Here is a 22,521-nt window from a genome sequence, read left to right on the forward strand (position 1 = left end):
AATCAGAAACACCTAATAACCCGTTTTTGCATTTGATGATTGCCACATTTCCATCATCCCTCTGTTTCTAAGTGTGTCAATCCTCAATGTAATTTGATTTTTCACATGCGAACCTAAAGTCTTACTAAGCTTGTACAATTTTAGTGCATCATATCTGCTTTTTTCCTTTTTTTTCCTTCTTCTTTTTGTGTGTGCGTGCGTGCGTAATTTTAACCTAAAGGTGTTTCACATAACAGTAACTTTCTTTAGTTTAGTGTCTAAGCATTAGGCAGTTTTAGTCGTGCTTGTGCTCATTTTCTTTTGTGGCTTCACATATCAGACATCCTACATCAATTATGATTTGAAATCAATATTTTGAGGCTTATGACCGTTTTGGCTACTCCTTCCTCTTCTTTTTTGACGATAAATTCACAGCATAGATGTCAAGATGGACACGGGTATAAGACACCAACCTATCCGGAATCTTATATCTTGTTCACAAAAGCAGCTTCTGCAAGATCAATAGCTCTAGCAAGAGCAGCAGCCTTGTTCTCACATTCTCGCTGTTCATCATCCGGAATGCTGTCAGCCACGATGCCGGCTCCAGCCTGGAGGTGCGCCACCCATTCCTGGCGCATGTCCATTTCCCTGTACGAATACATTGTGTTGTAACGGCTGCCAGTTGGGAAGACGATAGTTCGTAGAGCAACCGCAACGTCCATGTCACCAGAAAATGACACACCACCAAAACCACCACTATAGGGACCTCGCCTCCTGACCTCCAACTGATCAATCAGCTCCATGGCCCTGACCTGATTCCAAATGGAAGCAACAACGGCATAAAAAAAGAGAGGGAGAGGATGTACTTAGCTGGTTGCCAATCAAGACAGAGATAGCAGGATCACAATTAAATGCTCGTGAGTGACAGACTTCTGATGCCGTGAGACAACAAATACAAATAAGCCTACGAAATATATGTAGATTGCATTTTTGTGAAGTTTTTGGCTAAATATGAATGCACGAGGTTTATAGTCTCAAGGAGCCCCGGACAGCCAAACAACTAAAAACATACTGCTGCACAGAGAGCAACAAGAGTAATTTGATTTTGAATCTGCCACAAGGCACCCTGGAAGAACTGGTAAGGTCATTTCTTCAAAATCTAGTCAACAATAAATTTAGAGAATGAATGGAGTTGAAACTGCTGGACAAATATTTGCATGTTAAATATTGATAATCAATTTTATAAAGATGACCTGGCCCAAAAGTGAAAAATTAAGGGCAGGCAGACAGAGTCGGTGGAAACATCTTTCTAGCATCAACTATTAACTGCAACTAACTACTTCCAATGGATGCTGAGATGACTCTTTAATTTGTTCTGCAGAGAATGAATGGTATAGCACAAACTGAAATTAAGATTTCAGAACAGTGGAAATTTAAAAGCTGGGGCATATGAAGTCAGGATACAACTTACCCAGCTGAAGTGCAGAGTGGGCAGCATCTGAGAATACAGATGGTTACCATACAGATACAGACATTAACAAGAAGTGGATATAAGGAGGCATAATCCGGTCGACATAATTAGGGCGACAAAAAAGTGTCCGTACATAACTAACTGTAAACTGGAATGAAGTATTAAACCAAACCTTTGGTGCACCACTAACTGTTCCTACTGGCAGCGCAGCACGCATAGCATCCCAGCAACTAAGATGATCACACAACTCTCCAGTCACCTGTAAAAGCTTACAATAATATCAAACAGCTTCTCAGAAGCATCTATCTTAAGAGACTATTTATCAGATCTTGAAAGCTTGGAAAATTGTAATCATAACATTAAGAATTGATATCAAGCCTGGTTTGTCAGTCACAGTCACATGTAGCAACAAGCATATTAATAAGAAACTTCATATTATAAAAGAAAATAATAAGCAATAGATTAATGCTTGCCTGGCCATAGAGGGAAAATAAGAGAGAAAATGAGACAGCCCTTGAAGCAAGGTTTAGCTATCTCGATACCAGACCCCATACTAGTACCATGTTAATACAGTGTTGGTTTGCCCAAAAGGGCGCCGTTCTGGGTACTGAGACTCGGTATGCCTCCCTATTGCATCTTGTTTCAATAACAGTATGAGACAATATGGCCGGCATGGTGAACTTTGCAGCTTGAAGTGTTTGCTAATTTATGCATGCTCCATGATAATAAAACTTGAAAAAGAAATCAAAGCCATAGTCCACATGCACGCACAGACAACATGGATTCACACACACAAAAATAAGAATAAGGGCACAAAGGTTGGGGGAGATATAAGAAATCAACAAAAATTGAAAGCTGCAATGGAACATGTTTTGTAGTTAGTTCTGAAGAAAAATAGGGGGAAAAATCTAATATGGTTATTATAATCAATGGTCTATCATAATGATTGGTGGCAATCTGAAAGAAAATCATACTCCAGCAACAACATATGCTGGTCACTCTAGGTGAGTGGGTGTTTTGACATTGTTCTGTACCTTTCCCAGGTCAATAACACAACTGCATCAGTATTCCATCCAGCATGACAAAAGATTATGTTGTTATATCCCTTTCTTAGTGAAGGCAGGAAATAAGAACATCTATAACTGAATCTAGCACCTCAAATAGATTCCAAATAGCAAAACAAAAAGGCACGTTATGGTACGCACAAGTAAAAGATGACATGGTGACTACTTTACTGGCTCATACTATAGCACACAAAAACAAGACTATTTATTTGCAAAGTCAGTTACAAATGATCACCCATATGAAGACATTTATTTGAGAATTTTGAACAAAGCTCAAGTATCCATAACTATATTGAACTATCAGTATTTCTCCACCCTGACAACAACAAATAAGATGATCCAAATGGGCACTAACACAGATTTGACAAAATAGAACAAAGTCTTGTAAACAAATCCTTTCAAATAAACATAGTAAGGGCTACAGCATGCACATGCACACACAGATAAAAATGAAAGAACATTACGTATTTGCTTTTGCATACATCTATGGTGACCAAAACCTATTCAAACATGCCTACATAGAAGAAGAAACCAAGCCAGGACATACGGGTTAGGGGTTACGAACATCAACTGACAGTTGCAGATTGGCATTTCCATTACCAATATTTTACTACTGCACTCATCACCAAACTAAGACATTCTCAATTTCAAATTGATTGGTACATAAAGCTATTCTCCATAGTAAATAGCAAGAGAAGAGTCTAACCGTAGAACTTATGTACATCACATGCGAGTACTTCTCAATGTTCATGAACTTTTCAACTTCTACTGTACCCGGTTTTGAAACCTGCAACAATAGGGTGTTTAGACATAAGCAAGAAGAAGCACGCAACTCCAAAATCTGGAAAAGGAGAAAAAACATCAAAGTTTTCCACAAATATGAAAATATATAAATCAGTGTATATCAATAGTTAAAGCTAAGGCATAGACGAATTATAATTACATTAAGTCTGGAAAATATGTACGAATGAAATGAATTTCCTAACTGAGGGAAATGAATTTCCTAACTAAGGCTGTGTATGCATTTTCTATGGGTTGAAATTTCTGACATGCTTATCGATGCATGGTTCTAGTATGTATTTGCATAATGAAGTACAATTATGGAATACAAGTCTCTCCAACAGATATATGTGTGAGAAGGGGAAGAATACGAAGGTGAATATGTCAGAAGAAGTGGAAATCAGTGCCTTCAGGCTTAATCCACTCATGGGTCAGGAAAGAAATAATAGCTTTCTATTAATTCTGATTCATATATCAAATAGGCTTGGGAGAATGTTACATCCTCATAGGCAACAAATATTCAAATATAGGCAACCACGATAGTTACATCAAACATTGAACCACACTTGTGTTGACAGAAGAGTGATTCATGCCCCCACCCAACCCCGCCCCCCAACAAATAAATAAATAAATAAATAAATAAAATATATATAATTCAAACCTCATGTCATATCATAGTATGATTTTAAATGGCAAATGAGTATACCCAAACTTAGAAATGAGTCAATAAAACAGAGGGCTGAATCAAGAAGAAAAAGACAAACCCTTCCAACATCATTCCGCCCCAAATCGACTAGCATGATGTGTTCAGCACATTGCTTTTCATCATTCAGTAAAATCTGTTCCAGCAACTCATCCTCCTTGTCTGTCTTGCCTCTTCTTGCAGTGCCAGCAAGTGGTCGGTTGACAATCTTCCTCTATAAATAGAAAAAGAGTGAAGTTTTGTTTACTATAAATACTTGAATATCACACTTTAAATTGTAACATGGCTCTGCAATGAAATCCATTGACTGAACAGGAAACAAGAAAGAATAAATCATGCCGCTGAATTCTGGACTATATGCCTAAAAATGAAAGAATGCCAGGAGATCAAGTAATTCTTTAACAAGAAAGGGTCAAATGAGAAGTTATTAAGTACTTTACAAATTGAACCTTGTTACCTATTAGTAACTCTTAAGTATAAGATTGCAGTAGAATATGGCAGTGAAATTTTGGATTTAAGATCTCATGTACTGCAAAGCAAATATAAAAAGTCGTCAGCAAAACTGAACATGTGAAATTGGGACTGTATTTTGTTTTTTCTTCCCATTTATTGGCTTCATTTACACGTTGAATATGTCTGATATATTCTCAAGATTTTGGACTTCTTTGACAAGATCTAAGGGGGTGTTTGGTTCGCAACTGGAATCGGAATAGGAATGAAAATCAGAATGGCTTGGAATCGGAATCGGAATGGCCAAATCCCTTGAAGCGTTTGGTTCATTACCGAAATCGGAATCGGAATTGGAATGAAAAATTGAATCCATAGAGAAGAGTAGGGGTTGAGTTCTATATAAATTGAGCTATTCCCATTCCACCCTGGAATCGGAATCGGAATGGGACTCCTTCCAACCAAACGGTTGGAATAGAAGTCACCCATTCCGATTCCGATTCCGGACCCCCACTCCTCCCAACCAAGCACCCCCTAAATATACAATAGAAAGGGACAGAGGAAGAGCACCAGTTTAGTGCTCTTGTTTAGTGATGAGAAGAAAATATCCTAAAACCAGAAATTTAAGAACGACCAAAAAAATGTCCTCTAATGGACATACTTCTTTCATTACAACTATACCAAAATCAATAGCAGGAAAAGCAAAACTTGGTTTTCCGCTTTCAAAGATTATGCATGCCTCATTATTGCATGTCTTTAACAAACACATTAAAGCCAACAAGAAGTTTATCTTAGAGATGTACAGATGCAACCATTGGCAATTCATAATTTAGCTTTCCCCTTAATATATATCTTTCCATGTAAAATGTGTATAGAATTTTGGGTTCATGATCTGTAGCAATTCCAATATTAAAGAATAAAGAAGGTACAAGGACATCTAATACTAACATTAGATTAATGAAACATGGAAGTCAAAATGAAACCATTTATGATTCAATTTGATCTATAAAAATACACAGCGCAAAGCAACAATATCTTCAGTCACAGAGAATAAGCGGGAAGAGAGAGAGAGAGAGATCCAAATCTTCAGATATGATTGATGGAATCAGAATACCTTTTTTACTCTAGCAAGAATTTGAGGGCTTGATGCTACAATAATACATCCTCTGGCCTGGTAAGAAATATTGAAGAGAACTCAGAAAAACACAGCATCATACCGGTTAACATTATATATGCATAAATGATTGATAATAAGTCAATAATCAAAACAAATTGTTGGCAAAGCAACCAAGATCTACAATGCTGCAGAAAGCTGACGCACTTGTAAATAAGCCATATGTGGACTTGGGTTCACAATTCTTAGCGCTCGATACACTTCAAATGGATTTGCAAATGTCCGTCGCTCAAAACGCTGGCTGAGGACTATCTGAAAAATATCTCCTGCAAGTATATGTTCTTTTGCCTGCATAACAGCCTCTTTGTATTCTTCACTTGTCATAGATGATTTCTTTAATTTAGTTCCAAATTGGCGAGTATATAAATTCACAGACCCAGGAGCGAGCTTTGGTCTGAAATATAAAAACTATACAAAAGTTAATTAAAAAAAAGAAAAAGAAAAGATAAAAGAAAAAACAAAGAAACAAAACAAGGAGTTGAGAGAAACAAGAAAAATGGACAAACAGATCCAAAGAAATCAATATTGTATTAATACTCACACATTAGCATTCTGTACTCTAGACAGCAAAATGCCCAAACAATTCTTCCCATCTTCATAAGCTTTCTCAATGGAGGAGTACTGATCCAATCGCACCCAATGGATGATATATGCTTTCTGAGGCCAAAAGAAACAACACAGCTATTTATATCTCCATATCTTAGCAAAAACAAACATCCTAATGAGTAAACTATAGATAATGTTACCATAATGGCGTTATCATTGTGGAAAAAAGGTGGTAAAAATAATACTTTACAAACAACGTATGAAGGATGTTATAAAAATGAGTATTCAGTTGAACAAGCTAGTACAAGATAACAAAAAAAGGGAACATCAGTATTAATATGTGCTGGCCAGAAAATGGGAAGAGCTTCACTGGTGACATGTCAGAAGCAATAATTGCTCATTCCAGATCAGTCTTCTTTATGACATATCAAATATACCCTAATATAATATGCATTGCGCACCTTCTTTGGAATTGTCCATGCAACAGAAGATGATTCCAATTAGGGTGTTATAGGATGACAAAATAGCAGTGGTCATATTATTTTCACAATCACGTGTCATTTGAGGTAGATGATATGTGTTTGACATGTAATAAAAAATAAAACAGAGTCTGAAAACAGGGTCAGGTCTGGGAACAAAAGATTGAAACTGACAATTGATATCTTATTATTCAAACATCTACGGACATGCTATTCCAATGTCAGTTGTCTACGGTAGGTCAGGGAAAAGCCATATACTTCCTAAATACCCCATTTTCCTCCGTCAATTTTTTAACTTCCTCCAGTTTTGCTGGTACACATATCATTATGCATGTTCATTTCATGTTGCATATCACATTGTTCTACTTTTATATATCCTATTATATAATTCATTCATGGGTTTTGATTAGTAAACTTGGTTTACCAGTTATATTCATATTCAACTGCCACCCGCCTATCACAGAGCATGATTGAGGATCTAACCCCAAATATAAATGAAGCTGACCCCTCACAACTTACAATTGACCTCCAGAAGTTATTGAGGGTATGCCTCTTATGTTCACCTCTTAAACCCAACCTACACATTAAAATATGGAAAAAAGTGCTTTTCCATTTCATTTGGAGTTATAATTTGTCTATTGAATTCATTATCATAAATAACATGACAAACTGCGGCCATGCCTATTACGGTATATTTATTACCAGCAAGCTTTGTCCCGATTATATGATGCTAGATTAATGAATCAAATTCAAGATAGAACCGATCAAGCTAATGAGAGCTTATTCTTTAAAGATGTAAAGCTAGGTTCCTGATGAAGGTAAATATGGTAGCTTTCAGTAGAAGTGGAGTTGGCGGGTGGGAAAAACTATATTTGTGGTCATGCAGCTTAAGCTCATCCAACTTAGAGCAATCCACAGGATCCTAGATACAGAAGGGTTCTAGAGAAACACAGATGAGCACAACAGTGTTTAGGAACACATTCATCTTTAAGGCACAACTAATAACCAAATTCCAATATAATTCTTAATATTTTATTCTTAATATAAAAGTAAATTGTATGAGCATAAATCCCATGTAGAAGGTTTTACAGGCTGCAGCAATATTCATTTATCAAGATGATGATTTTCAAAAGTTGTTCCGAGCCCTTTCTAAGGTTTCTTTTAACTTATTTTAAACTCAATGGCTTTTATACATGTTTCTTCAAATTTTTTTTTTTTGCATGTATCACTTTATTTACCAGTGAAGCGAGAATGTTGCATGTGATTTAACAATTAGTCTAATTTGCATGCAAATATATTGGTGTTGGTGCCTCTTCATTGCCGACTATGTAACCTGAGTTGGTCATGCCAAAGGTAGATCTTAACTTTTTGTTTCAAAATGCCACTTTGAATAGAAGATTATGGCACCACAGAAAATAGAGTTCGTGAGTGCTGCTAAAACCAAGAGCTCTATGTAGTGTAGTAAATTAGATTGTGTTACCAACTAGAGCTGACATGCTACTATTGAAAAGATACCTTCTCCACATGATCAAAAACTATGACATCATTGTAGAGACCCAGGTGAATATCTGGCAAGTTCCTGTCATCCTCAGGAGCATTGGAGAATGGAAGCTTTTTGGTTTCCACATATCGCACAGTGTCATATGAAAAATAACCTAGCCAACCACCTGCAGAGAAAGGTTCGCATACAGTTTTTGAATTTCTATAAACAGTACACAACATATCATGTCTTTGATTGCATCTCACTGCCATGGACACATTTAGTTTTTGATCAAATGTATAGAAAAGTCAGGCCAGCAAATAAAATGAATAACCAATGGAGTAAAATCAAATTTTCGTATCATTTAAAAGAAGCAATTTGTTCAGCAAGCACACATGGGTGCAGGTTTGCCACAATGATAGATACATGCAGCAAACATGCATGTCGGATTATGCGACAGACACACACTTGTCTACCAATACTATTAACATTACAAATCACTGAATTGGAAATTTCATAATAATTAGGGGAATCCCAATGGCAAACAACCCTGACATAGTGATAATGAGACAAACAACTTTTTTTTTGACAGTGATTGAGACTATAGATCTCACAAGACAGGAAAAAACTAAATATATAATGACAATTTTCAGGAAACCATATGAAAATGTATATATATCTTTGTTGGATTCTGCATTGATCCCGCCAAATCAAGGCATTTATCACCTCTGCGTTGTCATTTTTCTAACAAATAGGGATCAGTAATGCTAGATGATTCTGAAAATTGTGACAGATTGCTTTATTCTAGTATCTTCAGTGCAGAATATATATGCCAGGAAACAAGGGAAATCATCATTGGTCATGCATTATCAAATGATGCCGACAAATTCATGAGGCAAAAAATGATTCATTTAACCAGGTAGACTGTAGTGGACCCATTTTGCATGTTCTTAACTTGATGGAGGGACCCAAATCATAATAGAAAATCAAAATCACCATTTGTAAAAGCTACGACCAATGGAAATCACCATCAGTCCAAGATCACCGGAATAGGGCAAACTTGTTTAAGTTTTGCAGCAGGGCCAGGTTCATGGAGCACATATCCGATTTCTCATTAAAATTAAAGGACAACCAACTGCCAATCGAGCCAATAACCGATCTCCACTGTAACAAATGTACGAATGATTTTAACCATCTATAAAGAATGGCATCATGGATAAGCTCAGTATCTCTGGTTTCCAATGAATGGCCAGATTCCTAAGTTATCTTTGTCAATAATCTTAAAAAATATTAGTCGTTTTTAAACAGCACTGTCTGGTAATTAAAATACATCCTAAGATTTGAACCCTAACATGCACGCGTGATAACTCAAAAAAAAAGAAAAAAGGAAAAAAAAAAAAAAAAGAGACGGAGGAATAGAAGAGCTATCATACCACAGAAGATGTCAGGAAGCTCATCGATGAACTGGGGTTTCCAACCCTCGATGATCTTCCTGGGGATTTGCATAGGATCCGGCACAAATTCCTCCGTTCTGTTCCCTGCCTCATGGTCTATCACCGTCACCGTGCTTTGTTTTGCTAGGACTTCCATGGCCGGGTGAGCTCCCACCACACTATAACGGCCCTGGCCGCAACGATTGGTTCTCAGAAAAAAGAGCAGCAGCAAGTAAACGAGAAGAAGAACAAGAGCCGGAGCTTTTACCATGTTGGTCCCACGCGAGCCTTGCTCTACTGACTCGAAAAGGAAGCTCGGCGACTCCCGGTCGTCCTCTTTCACCAGACAGCGGTATGCGAGCACAGGCGTCAGGTGATCGGAAAATATGCACCGGTGAAGAGAAACCAGGTTCCCCTTGCTCGCCGCCTCAGCGAACTTCTCCGCCTCCTCCTTGTCGGCGGCTGGAACGAGAGAACCAAAATAATAATAAGGTTAAAAAGTTTTCATCGGATGTCTTCCTCATCTTCTTCTTTCTTGTGGTCGGAGGGTGGAAGGAAGATCGTTCGTTACCTTGGGCGGCGGCGGAGGGAGGGTAGATGGCACTGCATTTCAAGGAGGAGGAGCGGCGGTTCAAGGGGTAATGGAGGGAGGCCTCGCTCCTCCTGGTGCAGAGGGCGGCGGAGGGGAACGTCGGGGCCGGGCGGCGGAGGCTGAAGCAGGGAGACACGGCGAGGGCTTCCATTGTGGTGTGATCCGGTCTCCCTTCTGGATCTCACCGGTAAAGGGGATGACGATGTAGGGGAGAGTGAATTGAATCGGAGGTGGACAAGGGGGATGTAATGCTAACTGCCAAGCAATGAAGGAAATTTAATATAATTTCATTTAACGCAGGGTGGAGGCGCTTCTATAAATGAAGTGAGATAATCCTCTCTCTCCTCGTTGATAAGAAAGGCATTTACTCAATTTTGCGGTTGATTTGCTCCTTCTCTTTTTCCTCCTCTTCCTCCTCATCATCAAAACAAAACAAAACAAAACAAAAAAAAATCCACGTCGCAGGTGCGCTGGAGATCAACGGTTACGGGACTTTGTCGGTCTCGTCTCATTGTCGGGAGGCGCCGAGGCGGTGGTGGATCCATGGATGGATGACATCCGTTTCGATCTGAGGTAGAGTGGAGAACGGAAGAAACATCCGGAGCGAGAGAGAGAGAGAGAGAGAGGGGGAGGGAAACGAAGAACAAACAAACTCGGTCGCTGAGAAGCGGTAAAACTTCAAACAGAAGCCAGGCCCGGACGGGGAAGGAAAGGATTCCACCAGTTTCTCTTCTCAAGAGGTGCACCGCAGGAGGTGTAGAAAATTCTACGTCCGTCGTAGCGAACGTTTCTCAACGCATATTTAATGTGGGTAGAACGATTTTTTTTTATTTAAAAATTTTATATAATAAAAATATTTATTTTTAAAATTATATTTTTTTAAATAATAATATTTTTTTATAAAAATTATAATATTTTTATAAAAAATATTAAATTAAAATAAAATCTCATAATATTTGTAAAGAAATATCATAATTTTTAACAACGGATATCGTAATACTGTACGGAGAAAAAAAATGATAAATATATATGATAATAATATTATGATATTTTTTTTAAAATAATAATATTTTTTTATAAAAATTATAATATTTTATTTTAATTTAATATTTTTTTGTAGAAAATATTATAATTTTTGTGAAAAGATATTATAATTTTGAAGAAAAATATTTTTATCATATAAAATTTTTAAATAAAAAAATAATTTATTGGTATTAAATACACGTTGCGAAGCAATGATTACGTAGATCAATCGGGTAAGACGGTATGCTCCACGTCGAATTTTTTATACTATTTATGATACATAAAAAATTTTTATTCTCTTCTTTTATAATATATTATATTTTTGAATATTTTAACTGGACTAAACCATAATATGAGGTGGGCCATCAGTTATAGTCTCTTCGATCAAAATCAATGATATTTAAAGACGGCCAAAAGCTGCTCCACTCATCTACAAAAAAAGAATAATTCTTTATATACCACATGTAGTGTAGTAAAAATATACTATTTTATCTGATTGAATCATGTAATCATTACTTTTCAATATATATTTAATATCTATTATTTTATTTTTTTTAAATTTTAAATATTTTTTTTTAAAAAATAATAATATTATAGAACTACATCATGTTATCTTGCGATCACATTATGATTTTTTTGTTCGTAATTTGACTGCAGAATCTTGTAAGGAAGAAAAAAATATTTTTATTATTTAAAAATTTTATAAATTTTTAATAAAAATATTTTTTATTTTTTATAATTTATAAAAAAATTATTATTTTTTATGTATAATAAATCATAATTTGATCGTAAAATATTGTAGTAATATGGTTATAAAATATTATATTTTTTTAAATAATAAATTTTTTAATTATTTAAAATTTTAAATAAAAAATAAAATATTAAATATATATTAAAAATATTAACTATTTATTCGGTTGGTCAATTTTACTGTATCGTACGTGATGCGGTGACACTTTTTCGTACCAGAACAGAAAATTTCTCCGAGCTCTTTTCCCGAATAATACAAAAAAAATTTTTTTTTACCAAAATATATTCAAACCAAACTTATTTACCAAAATGATGTAAGAGGGAAAAACGCCATTTTGAATGGCGTTTTTTCCCTTGCCACGTCAACCCCCATTTCCACGGTGGCATCGTCCCAAAAAAAAAAAAAAAAAAAAAAAAGGAAGAAACGCCATTTGGAATGGCGCTTTTAAAAACGCCATTTTGAATGGCGTTTTTAACAACGCCATTCAATAAGGCGTTTACCAATTTTCCCACCCAAAAATAAAGGAAAAAATCGTGGGAAAATAGAAAATTTTATTTTTTAAAATTTGAAATTAGTAAATAAATTAAAAATTTTAATTTTGATTGAATTTTAAAATATAAAGATTTGAATTTGTAATTCATTAAAAAAATTAATTTAGAATATTTATTTCAAATTTTTTTTTAAAGATGTCCAAAAAAATTTTAAGAAATTAAAAAAAAAATTATCATAGAAAATAAAAAAAGAGAAAAAATATGAAAGAAATAAAAATTTGAAATTAAATTGAAAAACATCATTCGAAATACTTGTCTTCAAAATTTTTAAGAAAATTAAAAATTGTAAAATTTTGTTTTTAAAAAAAAAAGAATTATAATGTAGAAATAAAAAAGAATAAAATTTTAAAGATAAATTGAAATTAAAATATTATTTCAAATTACTTTCTCAAATAAAAAATAATAAATTAAAAAAAGATTCAAAAAAATTTTAAAAATAGGCTAAAATTTTTTTATAAAAATATAAAGAATTGAAAAAAAATAGAAATTATAATTGTAATTGAATAAAAAATTTTATAATTTTTAATTTTAAGAAATAAGAACAAAAATTTTTAAAAAAAATATAAAAATGACCTAAAAAAATTTTATAAAAAGATAAAGAATTGAAAAAAATAGAAATTGTAATTGTAATTGAAGAACAAAGTTTATAATTTTTAATTTTAAGAAATAAGAATTTTGTAATTGAAATTAAAAATAATATTTTAAATAACTAAATTAATTTAAATATTATTATTTAAAAAATATTTTAAATAAAGAAAAAAAAGGGAGGAAAATTTAATTTGAATTAAATTTTGATCAAAAAATAAATCCAGTGTAAAGTTAAAAAATAAGAAAAAATGTGGAAAAAAATTTTTGTAAATTGAACTTTAGAAAAAATAATAATTTTTTAATTAAAGAAAAAGAATACGTAATAGAATGCTAAAAAGAAAAAAATGGAAGAAAAATAAAATTATAATTTCAAATGATAACTATTTTAAAATAAATAAAAAAAAGTATCATAAGAAAATAAAAAAATAACAATAAAATAAGAATTATAATTATAAATTTTAAAGAAATTTAATTTTAATTTAAATTAAAAATTATCATTTAAATTATTATTTTCATTATTTAATTTAATTTATTTATTAAAAGATTACAAATACATAATATAAAAAATTGTAAGAAAAGTAGATTTATATTTTTTAGTCGACCCCATGAATCGACTCATGGCTAAAAGAGTTTAACGGCACGCAAAATTTTTGATTGCGACACTCTCTGAGTCGATCCCTTGACTTTCTTTCTGGTAATTTTTATTTTTTAAATTTTTTAAAAAGAGGAAGAGAGAGGAAGAGGGAGAGAGGAGGCAGCTCACCGTCGTGCTGTCGGAGAGACGCCGGAGAAGGGAGAAGAGGAGGCAGCTCTCCGTTTAATTATTTGTTTTAATTTATTAAATTTTTTAATGAGGATAGTAATTTGAATGATAATTTTTAATTTAAATTAAAGATAATTTTTTATTTTAAATTATAATTTCTATTTTATTACCATTTTTTATCTTTTATTTACTTTTTTTATGATATATTTTTTAATTTAATTTGTAATTTTTATAATTTAAAAATATAATATTAGTTTTCTTTCATTTTTATGATATATTATGTATTCTTTTTCTTTACTTAAATTTGTAAAGGAAGAAGGAGAAGTTCGAGAAGGGAGAAGGAGAAGGGAGAAGGAGGGGAAAAAGGGGTTTGGGGAGGGGAGAGAATGGCGTTTTCTCTTTTTTTTTATTTTTTATTTTTTTTAATATCTTTACTTATCTATTTGTAATTTTTTAATAAATAAATTTAATTAAATAATAAAAATAATAATTTAAATGATATTTTCTAATTTAAATTAAAATTAATTTTTTTTAAAATTTATAATTATAATTTTTATTTTATTATTATTTTAATATTTTTATTTTAAAAATTTTATCATTTGAAATTATAATTTCAGTTTTCTTTTATTTTTATCTTTTTAGCATTCTATTACGTATTCCTTTTCTTTACTTAAAAATAGACTTATTTTTTCTAAAATTCAATTCAAAGAGCAACATTTGATATATGGGGGATGGCATCTGGGGGATGTACGAAGAAGAAGACGCTGCCATCTGTAGATGAAAAGGCGGTGGCATCTGTGCAGCATCAAATGATGACATATGCGGTGATGGCATATGTGAAGCATATGGTGACGGCGTATAACTCATATCTGGCGCCCGAACTGCTCCATACCAAAGCGCACAGGTATGTGGATCAACACCAATCACCACCAATGTTCTGAAACCTGTTCTCTCCATCTCCCGCAGTATCTGAATCCGCTCGTCCTCATCAGTCGTAGATAAAGCACGACGAGCGTCCAACACGAGATCCGACATAGAATAAGTCTATAAAATAAAAATAGAACAGTTAGTATAAAACAATCAGTACAGTGTACAATATAAAACAAAAATATAACACAAATAACATGAAGTAATTTTCATAATCTTACCAAAAGACGTATAGTAGAACTCTCGCCCTCGTATCCAGAAACTGCATACTGAGACTGTCCAATGACTCGCACCGTAATGCTAAAAAATCAAGTCATGTAGTCATCAGTATATGAACGGCCTCTCAAAATAGAATCACCATGAACAATGTGATCTCGACGTGCATCCCAAATATCGATGTACTGTGCATGTCTGATACGCCAGTCGATACGAACTCTCCCTCGTCGATCAATACGATGAAGTCCCTGACTGGTATCAAACTGCTCTGGACCCACAACCAATCGAGACGGAGCCCACCGCCGGGAGAGACGGGGGCTGAGGACCGCCGTCGGGACGCGGGGGCCCGCCGTGGCCATCGGGATGCGGGGCTCGGCCCCGAGAAGTACGACCCGCCGACATAACATTTTCTCTCCTAATGTTCTGAGACACGTTCGAGTATGTGTATCCATATGCACAAATCATAATATCCAATAATTTAAAATTAAATAATATAAAATAAAATCAATATTTAATATTATTCAATAGAATCAAAATGTTAAATATATCAAAAAAAATAGTACAACAAAAATGTAAAAATACTAAATACAAATACAACAAAGACTAAGTCCCACAAGGACGTCGCGGCGCCCGTGGTCGCTTGGACCTTCTCAGGAAGGTCCTCGCCGGCTGCTCCTGCTGTGATGGCTCCTCTCCTATATCAGTAGAGGAGATCTGCTGATCATGCTGCTCAGGAATAACTGATGCTGTCGGATCATCTACGGACTGAGAGACCTGTTCAACTCTCTCATCTGGATACACGGATGGACCTGAAAAAAAAGTATCATACTCATGTGGCCAACTGGTACCCGGTGATGGCATCTGGGGGATGTAGGACGAAGAAGACGCTGCCATCTGTGGATGAAAAGGCGGTGGCATCTGTGCAGCATCGAATGATGACATATGCGGAATATGCGGTGATGGCATATGTGAAGCATATGGTGACGGCGTATAACTCATATCTGGCGCCCGAACTGCTCCATACCAAGGCGCACAGGTATGTGGATCAACACCAATCGCCTCCAATGCTCCGGAACCTGTTCTCTCCATCTCCCGCAGTATCTGAATCCGCTCGTCCTCATCAGTCGTAGATAAAGCACGACGAGTGTCCAACACAAGATCCGACACAGAATCAGTCTATAAAATAAAAATAAAACTGTTAGTATAAAACAATCAGTATAGTGTACAATATAAAACAAAAATATAACACAAATAACATGAAGTAATTTTCGTAATCTTACCAAAAGACGTACAGTAGAACTCTCGCCCTCGTATCCAGAAACTGCATACTGAGACTGTCCAATGACTCGCACCGTAATGCTAAAAAACCAAGCTATGTAGTCATCAGTATATGAACGGCCTCTCAAAATAGGATCACCATGAACAATGTGATCTCGACGTGCATCCCAAATATCGATGTACTGTGCATGTCTGATACGCCAGTCGATACGAGCTCTCCCTCGTCGATCAATACGATGAAGTCCCTGGCTGGTATCAAACTGCTCTGGAATGTCCTGAGTCTGACCAAACTGCCGCAGGACACGATCGGGAAGATGCCACTCTACCACATCAAAACAAATAAGTGGCACCCTAGCAGTCCATATGTCGTGTCCAACTGTACACATCTGCGGCAGTATAGCCAATATCCCATTTGTATATGGCTTCCACAAAAACTGATATAATATAGTTAAAATAAAAAAAATTAATATAAAATTATAATAGATTATGAATACTGTAAATTGATATTTGTAAAAAATTCAAATTTACCCGTCTAGATGTATCAACTAATGTATCCAACTGGCATCTATAAACCCGTGCCACTCTTGTCGATACGTGATGAACGTTGAATGCAACGTTCCATCTGTTTCACAGTGTACTAATATTAAATAAATTTAAAATAATAAAATTTAAATAAAAAAAAATATTTCGATACCTGTATCCTAATGGTCCGTCTAGTCTGAATGGAACATCAGGATCCTCTGCTCTGATGGCATCTCAAGCAACTGTCGTCGTAATGGACTGATAGTCGGCATACGCTCCCATACCCAAATCTGCAAAATTTAAAAATTAAATAAATGATATATCGAATGTAAAATATAATTAAATATTAAAAATTAAAAATTTTAATTCACGTACCTGTAATAATACAAGATAACCGCCAATCTCGCTCTGATCAGCATAGGAACCCCGACACATAGCTCGGTATAGACAAGCTAGTACTGCACTGCCCCAACTGAGTCGACGAGCGAAATCTAAATCCTCTAATAATGGCAAAAACATCAACTTCATCTTATTCGATGAAGTATCAGGTAACAAGACACCACCTAACAATCGCAGCACCTGACCCCTAACATACTGCTGCACCATCTCCTCTGGTGCATCATCTGCAATATGAAAATGACGATAACGATCATCCAAACACTCAATCCTGAGTCGTGAATGATCAAAAAAATGTGCGTCGGGCTCAAACCCTAACAACCGCAAGCACAAAGCCTGCCACTCCGGAATGGTAAGTGTGGGATCAACTTCGGTAACTGGATCTCCATCAACTGGTAGTCCAGTAAGGATGCTGACATCCTGTAAACTGATGGTCGCCTTACCAAATGGAAGATGAAATGTGTGTGTCTCTGGACGCCAAGGAGAAGGGAGAGAGAGAGAGGAAGAGAGAGAGAGAAAGGAGGGGGCCGGGGGCCACCGCCGGGACGCGGGACCCGCCGCCGGGACGCGGGGCCCGCCGCCGGGAGTCTGTGGCCGGCGGCCAAGAAGAAGGGAGAGAGAGAGAGGAAGAGAGAGAGAGGAAGAGAGAGGAGGGGGCCGGGGACCACCGCCGGGACGCGGGACCTGCCGCCGGGGCGCGCGGCCCGCCGCCGGCGGTCTGTGGCCGGCGGCCACGGAGAAGGGAGAGAGAGAGGAAGAGAGAGAGAGAGAGGAAGAGAGAGAGGAGGGAGCCGGGGGCCACCGCCGGGACGCGCGGCCCAGACGGCCGGCGGCCAAGGAGAAGAGAGGGAGAGAGGAAGAGAGAGAGAGGAGGGGGTCGGGGGCCACCGCTGAGACGCGCGGCCCGCCGCCGGGACGCGCGGCCCGCCGCCGGCCGACTGTGGGCGGCGGCCAAGGAGAAGGGAGAGAGAGAGGAAGAGAGAGAGAGAGAGAAGGGGGCCGGGGGCCACCGCCGGGACGCGGGACCCGCCGCCAGGACGCGGGACCCGCCGCCGGGACGCGCGGCCCGCCGCCGGCCGTCTGTGGCCGGCGGCCAAGGAGAAGGGAGAGAGAGAGAGGAAGCGAGAGAGAGAGGAAGAGAGAGAGGAGGGGGCCGGGGGCCACCGCCGGGACGCGGGACCCGCCCCCGGGACGCGGGACCCGCCGCCGGGACGCGCGGCCCGCCGCCGGCCGTCTGTGGCCGGCGGCCAACGAGAAGGGAGAGAGAGAGAGGAAGAGAGGAAGAGAGAGAGGAGGGGGCCGGGGCCACCGTCGGGACGCGGGACCCACAGCCGGGGCGCGCGGCCCGCCGCCGGGACGCGCGGCCCGCCGCCGCCAGTCTGTGGCCGGCGGCCACGGAGAAGGGAGAGAGAGAGGAAGAGAGAGAGAGAGAGAGGAAGAGAGAGAGAAGAGGGGGCCGGGAGCCACCGCCGGGACGCGCGGCCCGCCGCCGGGACGCGCGGCCCGCCGCCGGGACGCGGGCCCCGCCGCCAGGATGAGAGAAAGAGAGAGAGGGGAAGAGGGAGAGAGAAAGAGGAAGATGGAGGAGAGGCGGGAAGAACTCACCGCCGCCGAGACCTCGCCGCCGTGCCGCCGTGCCGCCGTGCCGTCGGAGAGACGCCGGAGAAGATCAAGAAGGGAGAAGGGAGAAGGGAGAAGAGGAGAAGGAGAAGGGAGAAGGAAGAAGGAGAGGGGAAAAGGGATCTGGGAGGGGAAAACGCCATTCTCTATGGCGTTTTCCCCCTTTTTTTTTATTTCTTTTAATTAAAAAAATATTTTTTTATAAATATCTTATTCCATATTTTTTCTCAATTTTTAACTTTACACTGTATTTTTTTTTATCAAATTTTAATTCAAATTAAAATTTAATTTTTCCACCCATTTTTTTTCCTTCATTTAAATTATTTTTTTAAATAATAATGTTTAATTTAATTTATTAATTAAAATATTATTTTTAATTTCAATTACAATTTTAATTCTTATTTCTTATTTTTTTAAGTCACATTGATAAAATATCCTAACAAAGAAATTGTAATTAATTTAATTTAATTTTATTCTTTTATGATATATTTTTTCTAATCTAATTTATAATTTCTATATTTTTAAATTTTAATTTTAATTTTTTTTTATTTTTTTATTTTTTATATTCTACTAGTATTTCTTTTTCTTTTATTTAAAATAATTTTTAAAAATTTATATTTAAATTAATTTTGTTATTTAAAATATAATTTTTAATTTCATTTACAATTATAATTCTTATTTCTTAAAATTAAAAATTATAAACTTTGTTCTTCAATTACAATTATAATTTCTATTTTTTTTCAATTCTTTATATTTTTATAAAATTTTTTAACCCTATTTTTAAAAAATTTTTGAATCTTTTTAATAAATTTACTTTTTAATTTCCGAAAGTAATTTGAAATAATATATTTATTTCAATTAATATTTAAAATTTTATTTCTTTTAAATTTTGAATTATAATGCTTGTTCTTTGATTATTTAAAAATTTTTATTTTTTTCAATTCTTTATCTTTTTATGAAATTTTTTTAGGTCATTTTTAAATTTTATTTGAAAATTATTTTAATTAAATTAATTTTATTCTTATAAAATATATTTAAAAAATATTTTTATTTCAATTAAACATTAATTTTTTTTTTTGGTTATAAATTTATAATTGTTATTTTTGGTGACTTTTTAAAAATTTTCACTTTTCAACTTTTTTAACTTTTCATAATTTTTTAACTTTTTAATGTATTTTTATATCAAAATTTATTTCAAATTTACTTTTTTTAAGTCACATTTATAAAATACCCTAACAAAAAAATTGTAATTAATTCAATTTAATTTTATTATTTTATGATATATTTTTTCTAATCTACTTTATAATTTCTATATTTTTAAATTTTAATTTTAATTTTTTTCCATTTTTATCTTTTTTATATTCTATTAGTATTTTTTTTCTTTTATTTAAAAAATACTTTAAAAATTTATATTTAAATTTATTTAGTTATTTAAAATAAAATTTTTAATTTCATTTACAATTATAATTCTTATTTCTTAAAATTAAAAATTATAAACTTTGTTCTTCAATTTCAATTATAATTTCTATTTTTTTCAATTCTTTATGTTTTTATAAAATTTTTTAACCCTCTTTTTAAAAATTTTTTGAATCTTTTTAAAATAAATTAATTTTAATTTCCGAAAGTAATTTGAAATAATATTTTTATTTCTTTCATATTTCTTTCTCTCCTTTTTTTTATTTTCTATGATAATTTTTTTTTTATTTCTTAAGATTTTTTTTGACATCTTTTAAAAAAAAATTGAAATAAAAAATCTAAATTAATTTTTCTAATGAATTACAAATTCAAATCTTTATATTTTAAATTTCAATCAAAATTAAAATTTTAATTTATTTACTAATTTCAAATTTTAAAAAACAAAATTTTCTAATTTTCCATTCAAAATGGCGTTTTATATTTAAATTAATTTAGTTATTTAAAATATAATTTTTAATTTTATTTATAATTATAATTCTTATTTCTTAAAATTAAAAATATAAACTTTGTTATTCAATTACAATTATAATTTCTATTTTTTTCAATTCTTTATGTTTTTATAAAATTTTTTAACCCTATTTTTACAAATTTTTTTAATTTTTTTAAAAAAATTTATTTCTAATTTCGGAAAGTAATTTGAAATAATATTTTTATTTCAATTAATCTTTAAAATTTAATTTATTTTTAATTTTTAATTAAAATTCTTTTTCTTTGATTACTTCAAATTTTTTTTAAAAAAATTTTTAAGATAAATATTTCAAATGATGTTTTTCAATTAAATTTCAAATTTTTATTTCTTTCATATTTCTTTCTCTTTTTTTTATTTTCTATAATAATTTTTTTTTCTTATGATTTTTTAAATTAATTACAAATTAAAATCTTTATATTTTAAATTTCAATCCAAATTAATTTTTTAATTTATTTACTAATTTCAAAATTTAAAAAACAAAATTTTCCATTTTCCCACGATTTTTTCACGTGGAAAAATTGAAAAACGCCATTTTGAATGGCGTTTTTAAAAACGCCATTCAAAATGGCGTTTTTAAAGACGCCATTCCATATGGCGTTTTTTGATTGTTTTTTGATTGTTTTTTTTTTTCCTTCGCATGGTGCCAGCGTGGAAATAGGGGCCGACGTGGAAGGGGAAAAAATGCCATTCAAAATAGCGTTTTTCCCTTTTGCATTAGTTTGGTAAATAAGTTTCGTTTTGATATATTTTGGTAAAAAAAATTTTTTTTCGTATTATTTGGGAAAAGAACTCAAATTTCTCCGCTACCCAACGCCGCCGATAAAAGCTACCATTAAACTAGCATTAATCAGGTGTTATGCACGTGACTTGCTTCAGGCCCCTAATGTATGTTCTTTTAATCGTATTGGAACTCTAACACAACTGTCTTATCAATAAAATTCTAGTTGTAAAATGGTAAAAAAAAAGAAAAAAAAAAGAAAAAAAGGGGAAGGGGAAGAAGAAAGAAACAGCTACATAGGCTCCTACCGTTCAGCATAGAAGATAACAAATGATGGCAAAAATAATGTTTCTATATGATCAATAAATCGGACAAACATACCCGCATGCATTCAAGGCCGAGCATGCATGTGCTTCTGGCCCACCGTTCAGACATTTCTAACTGATGCTCATCTGCCCTGTGCACATGAACGTTGCTTATGCACATCATAATTAACCACTTACACCCACGGTTTTTATGATTACCGATGGATCGACATTTCTACCACCTTTTTTGGTATTTCAAAGCCGACCGATACTCTTAATACTATTTCTTAAATGGGTTGGGTAGGGCCAAGAAGTTATCAGAATTTGGCCGAAACAGCCATGGTAGAGAGAAAAGGGATCCAAAAAGCGTGGTGGTAAGATTTTTCCTTTTTTTTTTTTTTTTTTTTGTGTGCGTGCGTGCGTGTGAAAAGGTTCAAATTTTAAACCCGTTACTTAATCATCCTACAGTGGATGTTTGAATGCAAATGTGCTTGCGTTCATTCAAATCCAGGAGTTTCAGATGCTAGCAACCACATGAGTGCGCTTGCCTGGCTTAGCTAGGCCAATCATGCCATGCATGTCCGCGTGGCGTGGCATGCGCGATACGAATAGGCCTTGTAAGATTGACCTAGGCCTAGTCTACTATTTTGAAACCTTATATTGTTACGCCAGCCTTTCTACTCGTTCAAAATTTGCCCATATTTTTCCTACTGCCTTCTCATCTGACATCTCCCGAGGCAACCAAAGGCGTCCTTTGGGCTAAACGTCCA

At 34.9% G+C, this 22,521-nt stretch overlaps 1 protein-coding gene across 1 annotated transcript; it reads right to left on the reverse strand.

Annotated features, from left to right (window-relative positions):
• Positions 1-356: 356 nt before the first annotated feature.
• LOC105046246 (anthranilate synthase alpha subunit 1, chloroplastic) lies at positions 357-10,818 on the reverse strand. Its single transcript, XM_073258712.1, has 12 exons — positions 10,517-10,818; positions 10,128-10,403; positions 9,825-10,018; positions 9,557-9,746; positions 8,159-8,310; positions 6,160-6,275; positions 5,766-6,012; positions 5,559-5,615; positions 4,059-4,211; positions 3,221-3,301; positions 1,623-1,709; positions 357-791 (listed from the first exon to the last, which is right to left on the reverse strand). Exons 2-12 carry the CDS (start codon positions 10,297-10,299, stop codon positions 465-467), a joined length of 1,776 nt encoding a protein of 591 aa, XP_073114813.1. The 5' UTR covers positions 10,300-10,403; positions 10,517-10,818; the 3' UTR covers positions 357-464.
• Between the last annotated feature and the right edge of the window lie 11,703 nt (positions 10,819-22,521).

The sequence above is a fragment of the Elaeis guineensis genome, chromosome 5 (genome assembly GCF_000442705.2).
Source record: "Elaeis guineensis isolate ETL-2024a chromosome 5, EG11, whole genome shotgun sequence".
Taxonomy (NCBI): Eukaryota; Viridiplantae; Streptophyta; class Magnoliopsida; order Arecales; family Arecaceae; genus Elaeis; species Elaeis guineensis.

What these genes read in the sequence shown, in the direction of transcription:
- LOC105046246 (XM_073258712.1), bottom strand. Translation starts at nt 10,299, where the DNA reads ATGGAAGCCCTCGCCGTGTCTCCCTGCTTCAGCCTCCGCCGCCCGGCC. An exon ending in GCTTCCTGACATCTTCTGTG is followed by an intron (nt 8,311 to 9,556) that starts GTATGATAGCTC and finishes CTTTCTCTGCAG; the next exon opens with GTGGTTGGCTAGGTTATTTT. An exon ending in TTCTTGCTAGAGTAAAAAAG is followed by an intron (nt 4,212 to 5,558) that starts GTATTCTGATTC and finishes TTCTATTTATAG; the next exon opens with AGGAAGATTGTCAACCGACC.